Source organism: Lathyrus oleraceus, chromosome 7, assembly GCF_024323335.1.
Source record: "Lathyrus oleraceus cultivar Zhongwan6 chromosome 7, CAAS_Psat_ZW6_1.0, whole genome shotgun sequence".
Lineage (NCBI taxonomy): Eukaryota > Viridiplantae > Streptophyta > Magnoliopsida > Fabales > Fabaceae > Lathyrus > Lathyrus oleraceus.
Genome location: NC_066585.1, coordinates 489834076 through 489844482, shown reverse-complemented (window position 1 = coordinate 489844482; position 10407 = coordinate 489834076). Strand labels below are relative to the sequence as shown.

Below are 10407 nucleotides of genomic sequence, written 5' to 3'. Positions count from 1 at the left end.
CTTAGAAATCTCACATTATTTTAAAAAAGTGAAGATCAAATAATATATGAAGAGATGATCAATAACCTAATATGTTAAGGTTTTCGAAAAATATTATATCTCTTATTTGTAAAATAGTTCTTAATTTAATGTATATCCTTCCAACATCATGACTCATTACTCCTAACTTATAAGTTACTCCTCCATTTTTTTCATAAATCGTTTTAAAAAAAGAAAATTATATCACATTAGAACTCTAGTTTTATAATACCAATAAATTATTAATACTATTTTTTCAATTATACTCTTAACTATTATTATTTTATAAAATCCTTTATGATTCTCATTTTCATATTACAATTATTATATCTCTCATGTAAAATTCAAAAATGCTATTAATGGATAATAAAAAAAAAGGGGCAGAATTAGTAATTTCAAATTTCAAATAGTCTAATCATTACAACCTTAATTTGATCAAATAATATAGGTACATCATGAAGATGCCAAATGAATGATTATTAAACATTGTTTTGTTTAATTAAATATAGTTTACTATGATAATTTTTAATATAAGTTTTCCAATCGCATGTCTTTGTATCCATTTGTAGCAAACCTTGAATCACATAGTAATAAATTTTACAACCTAAAAAGGTACATGTTCAACTTCCCCCCAATTATTTTCCTCTACATAAGAACTTGGATTCACTCATCTTCCATAGTGAAAGTCAAAGAGAATAAAGCAATGGAACCTCAGTTTCTAGCATTCTCTTTCTTCCTTTCATCTCTATTTTGCTACTTACTTTTCCGACAATACTCCAACCGTCACAAAAACCTCCCTCCTTCACCACCTTTCAAACTTCCAATCATTGGCCACATGCATCTCTTAGGTCCTCTCCTCCATCAAACCCTTCACAAATTCTCCCTCCAATATGGTCCATTGATCTCTCTTAACTTCGGTTCTGTCCTCTGCGTAGTCGCTTCCTCCCCTCACTTCGCCAAACAACTTCTTCAAAACAACGAACTCTCCTTTAACTCTCGCATCCAAACCACCGCAATTAAACGTCTAACTTACGATTCCTCCCTAGCTTTCGCGCCTTACGGCGATTACTGGAGGTTCATTAAGAAACTTAGCATGAACGAACTGTTAGGCTCTCGTAGCATAAACAACTTCCAACACTTGAGGGCACAAGAAACACAAGACTTCATGACACTTTTGGCTGAGAAAGCCAAAACATCCGAGGTTGTGAATATAACCGAGGAATTGTTGAAGTTGACGAACAATGTGATTTCTAAGATGATGTTAGGTGAAGCCGAGGAAGCTAGGGAGGTTGTCCGTGGCGTGACAGAGATTTTCGGAGAGTTTAACGTTTCAGATTTTATCTGGTTGTTTAAGAAAGTTGACCTACAAGGATTCGGGAAGAGGGTAGAGCATTTGTTTCATAGGTTTGATACATTGGTGGAAAGAATTATTTGCAAAAGAGAAGAGACGAGGAGGAAGAACGAAGGACAGAATTCCAACGGTCAAGCTAGAGATTTTCTTGATATCTTACTTGATTTTGTTGAGAATCAAAGTTCCGACGTGAAAATTCAAAGGGTTCATATCAAGGCCTTGACTATGGTAAATCTAAATCCATTATTATTATTACTACATTGCATGCATAATTGCATATACAATTACTTATAAAATAACTGCAAATTCTTTTGAATGCCGCGATATCGCAGGATTTCTTCACGGCGGGGACAGACACAACAGCAATATCAACAGAATGGGCCTTAGTGGAACTCATGAAAAACCAATCTTTACTTCGACAAGCTCGTGAAGAAATCGAAAGCATAGTAGGAAAAAATAGACTTGTTGAAGAATCTGATGTTCCAAATCTTCCATATCTGCAAGCAATCGTAAAAGAAACGTTTCGTCTTCACCCACCCGTGGCTATGGTTACGAGAAACTGTGTGACTGAGTGCAAAGTCGAAAACTATGTGATCCCACAAAACTCATTACTCTTTGTCAATATTTGGTCTATGGGAAGAAATCCAGAAATTTGGAAAAATCCGTTGGAGTTTCGTCCTGAGAGATTCTTGAAAAATGGTGAAGGAGATTCAGTTGATGTTAGGGGACAGCATTTTCAGCTTCTACCATTTGGATCAGGAAGAAGAATGTGTCCTGGTGTTTCATTAGCCATGCAAGAAATTCCAGCATTGCTTGGTTCTATTATTCAGTGTTTTGATTTTAAGGTTGTGGATCACAAAACTGGTGAGATTTTGAGTGATGTTGGTGAGATTGATGTTGATGAACGGCCAGGATTGACTGCTCCAAGGGCTCATGATCTTTTGTGTGTTCCTGTTGAGAGGATAAAGTGTGAGGCTACTTGAAATTATTTAATGCATGTCACTCTGAAATTATGGTGAGTCAGTGTGATTTTGTAAAAGTTATATAGTATAACTTTTGTAAAATCATATTGATTTGTTGTAGTTTTGAGAAATTGTTGCTAATCTTAAGCATTTATGATTTTTAAACATGTAATTTGCTTTCTAGTTTAAAAATAATTTTGACATGTTTTGTCAAATTATTTAAGGTGCTTTTGTATGTGTGTTTTCTATTTAATAAAAGAGTGGAGCATTGATATTCCTATATATGCTTATACCGTATATACTATTCAGTGTATTTATACGGTAAACCATATATTTTTAAAATAAAATAATATATTTATTAACAGTGCCTTAACAGTACGCGAACAATATACGTGAACAGTGATTTAAAATAGTAAAAAAAGTTGGTTAACTAAATGTAAAAGATTGGTTAATAAAGTGACGAAGTTGGTTAATAAACGTCCAAATATTAAAAATAATTTTGAACAGGCATCGAAATTGGTTAATAAAAATTATGAAATTGGTTAATAAACATTCAGATAATAAAAAATATTAAAAAAATAATAATTTTTATATTTTAAAAAATAATAATATAATTATTATAATATTTTACTATTCACAGTATTAATGAACACTAAAATACGATATAAGAATAGTATTTTTTTTAAAGAAAATTTGTTTGTGAGGATTGCAAGCGGCTATATTCGTGTGATTTTGGTGGAATTAGTGAATGTTTTTTCAACTCTTGAAGTGAAACTTTTATCGAAGATCCTTAGGCTTTGGCTAGAAAGTCACCATTCTCAAAAACATGGAGCCTAGGAGACTTAGGGCATGTTGATTGTCTTTTTAAAAACTGTTTTGTCTTTTCTAAAAATTTAAAAATTAGAAAACTTGTTTGGTTTATATTTTTTAGATTTTCTTTTTCCAAAACTGTTTCAAATTTTTCTATTTTCAAAACAGAAAATCAAAACAATTCAATGGTGTTTTGCTTTTTCAATTTCTAGTATTTAGTCTATTGCTAGGATTCAAAAAATATAGAAAACACCAACAATTTTTATTAATGGCATAATTGTAAATATTTAATTAAATTGAATTATTACTTATAATTAAATTCTATTATAATATAATACAATAATAATATTAAGTTAACTACAATAATATCATTTAAAATTTTGATTTAATTTTCAAACAATTATCAATTACAACATTACAATATTTTATTTAGTTTTAATAATTATTACTCTATTTTAAACTAAATATAAAGTACCATTTAAAAAACTAAATATAAATATATTTTAATTTATTATATTAAAATTTTAAAATACACTCTTACTAAAACTACTAAGAATATATAAATCTAATATTGATACATAAGTGGATTTCAGTACATATTATTCATTTATAAATATTCAATTCATTATAGCGAGCATTTCATTTTTTTTAAACTAATTCAGTAATAACTCTATATTATACATCAATAATTCTATATTATTATAATTTTATATTTTACTATTAAGAAAGAAGGGTGGATTATGCGATGAAAGCGTGCATACAATCACTTTCCTTAATAAGCAATTTTTTAATTCATTTCAAAAGTGTTGATACCAAGGCTTATAATACTAATTTATGGTTAATATAATATTATATAAATGACGATTTTTAGATGTAAATTTCATAAATTTAAATTTTATTTAATGTGAATAAAATTAAATCTAATTATTGTAATTTGACTATTAATTGACTCATCAAAGTATTTAATTACTAAAAAAATATAGTTGTTTTGAAATCTCATTAAAAAAAATAGTTTAAGGATTTATATCATTGATTCAATCAGACACTAGTTTCACCTTCAGATTTCTTAATTCAAAATTGATTATATGTTATTTATTTAATAACATGACACAAAATCTATAATATTAAAGAATCCAACAACATTAGGAACTATATATCATTAATTATATAATTATAAATTAAAATTATATTAATTAAAAGTACAATAGTTGAAAGAGACTACTTACATAGGAATTGCAAGAGAATCTATGTGATTTCTTTGTGTAATTAGCTAATGATCCTCCCCAATTTTGAGGTTTGATTATTTATATAATACTCCTTGGGTCGGGCTTAAAAAAGAAAGAGAAAATGTTTGCTTAGTTTTCTAATCAAAAACATAGGAGTGGAGGAAGACTCGTTGTTACTCAAATCGTGGGGGGACGAATTTTTTCTTTTGACAAATATTTCTAGACAATTACTCCTTGGATATTTCATAATTCAATCCACATAGTGTGCGACCCAAGCCCAATTGTGCGACCTGGAATGTACTTTGAGCTACCCAATTAAATCATTCTTGCACTAGATCGATTACGACAATTTCATGAATTTTTGCTCAATATCTATGTATATGATGCCAATGAGATTGAAGGACCGAGTTTTGTCATCTGACATGAGATTTGTATGTAATATTGAACTTTAGTCTTCTAACTTGAGATTTGTATACAATATTGATATTTTTGTACTTGAGATAGATTGGAGAATAAATTAGGAAGATTAATTGTAGGGTAAAAATATTAAAATAAGAAGAATTTGTTAAACATTAAACTAGTTAATCTCCAAAAGAAGTATAATTGATGGACAAGAAAATTGCAGAAGAAAGAGGATGAAAGAAAACAAAGAAAAATGAATGATTTTCGTTGATGATTGGATTGCTGCTTCGTTTCAAATCTTTTATAAATACGTAAAAAAATTACACATTTACTTTTTTTTATATTAGAAATGGTATTTTCGATATGAATATAAGATAATTAATATAAAATAGAGCGAATTTAATATTAATATGATTCACTACAACAAACAAGACCTTAGACAGCGCTTTTTTTAGCCTTAGACAGCGCTTTAAAGCGCTGTCTAAACCTCCGTTGCTAAAGGTTTAGACAGCGCTTTTTTAAATCTTAAAAGCGCTGTCTAAGCCCCCCCCCCCCCCCCCCCCCCCCTTAGACAGCGCTTTGGCCAAAAGCGCTTTCTAAGACCCTCCTATTTTAATTTTTTTAGGTATACCTTAGACAGCGCTTTTCAAAAAGCGCTGTCTAAGCCCCCCCCCCCCCCCCCCCCCCCCCCTTAGACATCGCTTTTTCCTAAAGCGCTTTCTAATCCCCCCCTTAGACAGCGCTTTTTACAAAAGCGCTGTCTAAGGTATACGAAAATTTTTGAAGCTTTTGTTTTAAACCACATTTTTTCCAGGTTTAGGGTTTAAATTAAAAAATATTTTTAATTTAAAACACATCCCACAAACTCAATTCAACCCATAACTGAACGGATCGGACAGTTTTGACAACAAAATTGAAAATCCGTCGAAGAACCCAACCCATTGAAATTTGATAAGGTTGGGTAATGGGTTCTGTAAACTGAGGTTCTATGTTGGATCACATAGACTTGTTTAAAATACTAAACAGTAATTTAGGGGGAATTTTCTGTCCAAAATTCAAAATATTTGAAACTAGTATTCAATAACCAAAATAAGATCATGCCCAGTAAAATAAACATAATTAAAATATCTTTTATCAAATCACAGTACAGAACTTCAAAAGCAAACAAAAATTACCAAAACTGATAAGAACTTCACCATACAGAAATCGGGAATTACTTTCAACATAGATGATAAAATCTCTATACTAAGAGTGCCAACCAAATCTCATATGCCAGAAAATGCCTTCTTTGCACCACTGGATGATCCAGCTGGGATGACTTTCAATACATTGAACCTCACTGTCTTGGAGAGTGGCCTATAGAAGTGGCACAAGTAAAGGCTTAGTCACACACATACATATACCAATATCTATATGATAATATACTAAAATAAAAGTATCTATGGGTTAATACAGAAATGATAGAATTCTGCTAGAGTTTCACCTGCATTGACCAATAATGACATGATCACCTTCCTTAACACGGAAGGCAGGTGACACATGAGCTGGAATGTTGGAATGCCTCTTCTCATACCTAAGTAGAGCACGTAAGGAAAAAGGTTTTACAAATTATGTTTATCCAAGCATGCAAATTAAAAATGACGAGCATGCCATTAAAGGAGAATACCTCTGATATTTCTTAATGAAGTGAAGATAATTCCTCCTGACAATAATAGTCCGATTCATTTTGGCACTGTGACAGGTTCCGGCTATGATACGACCACGGATGGAAACATTGCCAGTGAATGGACACTTCTTGTCAATAAAGGTTCCTGTATTTGAAATTCAAAGGTCATTTCTGTATTAGAAGCAGAAATAAAATAACCATAACCATATAATCATACAGAGATATATTAAGAATAGTCTGCCTCTATATATTGAGACCATTATTCTGTTTGCAATTAACACTTTCATGAAGCAAGATACAAGCATTTACATTTGCCCCACATATATACCAATTCTTTCAAAATAGATACCAAAACCATTCATTAAAAAGCAACACCTAATAACTTGAACAAGTATTGAGGATTTCTAAGCACATCATAGAGACCCGAGACCTCAATACTTCCAATAGGAATACAATACAAAACACACAACAAAAACAGAGTTGGCAACCTCACAAGTATGAAATCATAGAAAAATATAGAGATGTAATTAAGCATCTACTACACAAATCCAAAATGCTCTAGTAGTATTCTATTGCATTATTTCTATCTTTCTCTAATTTTGATTTGCATCAATTCGCTATCAAAGTGTGTTCATCACTCATCTCCTTCAAAAGGCTACATTTATACATTCAAAACCAAACATCAACACACTCTTGAAGACACTCCATATATATACAAACACTGAGATATATAAATACAGAGAGAAAGGAACCTTCGATGGCTTCTTTGGGGGTCTTGAATCCAAGACCAACAGATTTCCAGAAGCGATTTCCACCTTTACCGGGCCTCTTCCCCTTACCAGATTTCTTCGAGCTACGAAATTGAGCAAAAACAACAAACAAATATGGATCAACAATCATCACAGTTAAAAACAAAACACACATTGAGATATGAAGTGCTGAATATACCATAAAAACACTTTGGGTTGTTTGAGATAAGCCTTCTCAGTCTGTAACAGATTAAAAAATACACATCAATGGAAAATCGAAACATAGCAGAATGAAAAAACGAAAAACGAAGCAACAAGAAGTTACTTGTTCAGCCATGGTGGAATTGCGGAGGAGGGATTTGGTGAAGCCGCACGCACTGGAAACCTTCTCGCTCAGATTTTTGGTAGAGGATGAGAAACCCTAACCTGATTGTTATATGTCTACCCGGTCAAACCTTAAACCTAAACCTGATTGTTCTAATTTTTTTTTTAATTGAAAGACTTTAAACAGCGCTTTCTCAAAAGCGCTGACTAAGGTCTATATTTAAAAGCGCTGTCTAAGGGGGGGTCTTAGACAGCGCTTTCTAAAAACGCTGTCTAAGACCCCCCCCCCCCCCCCCCCCCCCCCTTAGACAGCGCTTTCATTATTTTTTTAGAACATTTTCCGTGTTTTATTTTTATTTTAACCTTAGACAGCGCTTTCTTTTAAAAGCGCTGTCTAAGATGCGCTGTTAAAAAACCTTTTTGGCGTAGTGATTATTTGAATATTCATCCCACATGTATTAAAAAGTATTCTAAAAATATATCATGAATTTCATATTTAAATTTAATATGATAAATATTATACTATAAATATTTTAAACTATATCTAAATTAAAATAAAATATATTGAAAACATCATTATAAAATTAAAATACGAATAATATAAATTTCATTTTTAAAATATATTTTGAAAATACATCTATCAAATAAATTTTTTCATTTTCTCATCTCTAAAACAGTTTTAAAAAATAAGATTATCAAACATATTTTATTTTATTTTATTCTTTAAAATAGTTTTTTAAAATTGATTTTAAAAATAATTTTTAAAAACTAAAAATAAAAAGCCATTCAAACAAGCCCTTAGTCTTCCTTAAATCGTTCGTGGGAGAAACGGTGTGTTGTATTAGCTAATCAGATATTATTTAAATAATTTTCTCATGGACAGACTCAACATACACTACGCCAAAAACTGGAATAGACAGCGCACCTTAGAGGGCGCTTTCTTAAAAAAGCGCACTCTAAAGTGAAGAGAAAAAATAAGGAGCGAACAACTGGAATAGACAGCGCACTTTAGAGGGCGCTTTTGTAACAAAGCGCCCTCTAAAGTGAAGCGAAAAAATAATGAGGAAATGGAGGGACACCAATAGAGGGCGCGTTTATGAAAGCGCCCTCTAAGGGTACCCTTAGAGGGCGCTTTTAAAAAAGCGCTCTCTAAGTCCATGTACATTTCCAGTTTATAAGGCGCTTTTGGAAAGCCTTAGAGAGCGCTTTTAGAAGCGCCCTCTTAGGCCCCCTTTAGAGGGCGCTTTTTTTACACAAGCGCCCTCTAAGGTCCCCTTTAATAAACATTAAAATTATAACATATACTGCATGTCTCTTTATTTTCCCTCTCTATATGCTATTTCGTTTACGTAACTGGATTTTCTCTCTACTGCGATTACTCTCGTCCTCCGTTCGTTCTCCCTCCCTCACCGTCGTCGTCGCCGTCGCCTTTTTTTGCTGCTGCGTTCACGTTCACTGAGTTATCTGTGTCCACCGTCGCTGTTCACTTTCTTCTCCATCGTTACCGTCACCTTGAAGGTATTTCTCTCAATAGTTTGTATTTTCAGGTGTTTGATTAGGGCATTTTCTAAACTGAGTTTTACATTTTGTGCATTATGTTGATTAATGTTGTTTAGGGCAAACGAACACTATATGGTGTTCATGAGCACCTTGTTGTAAGGTTTTTTATTTCTGATTGAAAACTGATGTCATTTGGAGTGTGTTTGAGCTTGTGCTTGGAAGTTTGATGATTATGGATGCAAGTTTGTTCATGTTCCAAACACCATAAGTTTGCATTGGTCTTTTGTATGCAGTAGGTGTGTGTGAGTTTGTATTCAATAATGATGAAAAAAAGAGAGAGTTTAGATTGTTGTAACATGAGAGAAATTGAAGGTATATGAATGTGTTTTTTGTGTAGCTTCACGAATATGGTCATTGTCTTACTTGGGTCTTATTGAATCATTTCTATATTACAGATAAAATGGCTAGTAACCAAGACGATACCCATGACGCGAGTGGATCACGTAACAATGTTGAAAAAGAAATCAAACGAGGATTGACTGTTATGAAGTCAATCATTTGTGCAAGAGACAAGGGTGAAAAATTTGAAGTACATTGGAGTGCTGAAGACCAACTAATTGAGCCTAACGGTTCAATGTTGGCAAGTTACATTGGTTTCCTTGTTCGACAAAATATTCCGATTACATGTGATAATTGGAGAAGTCCGGAATTGAAGGTTGGCAAAGAAAAAATATGGTCCGAGATACAGGTACTTACCATATATTGTTATATGTTTTTTTTGTTGACTATTTGTTGACCATATATTGTTATAATATTACTTATAATAACACACTCCATGTGTATGTTTTTTAGAGATCCTTTCACATCGATGAAAGCCGGCAAAAATATTGTATTCAATTGGCCGGAAAAAGACTCAGAGGATTTCGATCCTTTTTGTCCAACAAATTTCTCAAGGATGAGGAAGGAAAATTTGTTGAAGCAGAACGACCAATGAAGTATGCGGAGATTATTTCAGCCGAAGAATGGGATAACTTTGTCGCCAAACGAAGAAACGAAAAATTCCATGTAATGTCTATTAATTATGGTATTATACAATTGTTAAGTTACTTGGTTCTGATATGCCTTAAACTTTTTTATCCAGGAAGTAAGCGACAAAAATCGGAAAAGGGCATCAAAACCCGCGTATCCGTACAAAAAAGGGCGTACGGGATATGCACGGTTACAACAAAGAATTGTGAGTATATTAAAATGCTATGAGCTTATACATTGTCACAATATGTTATAATTGATGATCTTATAATCTGATTCAATGTGTAGCTAGCCGAGGAGAAAAGTGACGCAACATCTCTTCCGGAGCACGTATTGTGGAAGGCTGCTCGGGTTGGGAAGGATGGGGCTG

The 10407-nt window shown here is 32.4% G+C and overlaps 2 protein-coding genes across 2 annotated transcripts; one reads left to right on the top strand and one right to left on the bottom strand.

The window, feature by feature from the left end:
• The first annotated feature begins 713 nt into the window (after positions 1 to 713).
• LOC127104981 (licodione synthase) lies at positions 714 to 2611 on the top strand. Its single transcript, XM_051042129.1, has 2 exons — positions 714 to 1597; positions 1702 to 2611. The coding sequence occupies exons 1-2, from the start codon at positions 722 to 724 to the stop codon at positions 2350 to 2352; spliced, it is 1527 nt and encodes a 508-aa protein (XP_050898086.1). The 5' UTR covers positions 714 to 721; the 3' UTR covers positions 2353 to 2611.
• Positions 2612 to 5873: 3262 nt separating this feature from the next.
• On the bottom strand, positions 5874 to 7521 carry LOC127105128 (40S ribosomal protein S11). The gene is made up of 6 exons (XM_051042289.1): positions 7510 to 7521; positions 7384 to 7424; positions 7188 to 7288; positions 6436 to 6580; positions 6253 to 6342; positions 5874 to 6125 (listed from the first exon to the last, which is right to left on the bottom strand). The coding sequence occupies exons 1-6, from the start codon at positions 7519 to 7521 to the stop codon at positions 6035 to 6037; spliced, it is 480 nt and encodes a 159-aa protein (XP_050898246.1). The 3' UTR covers positions 5874 to 6034.
• Positions 7522 to 10407: the final 2886 nt, after the last annotated feature.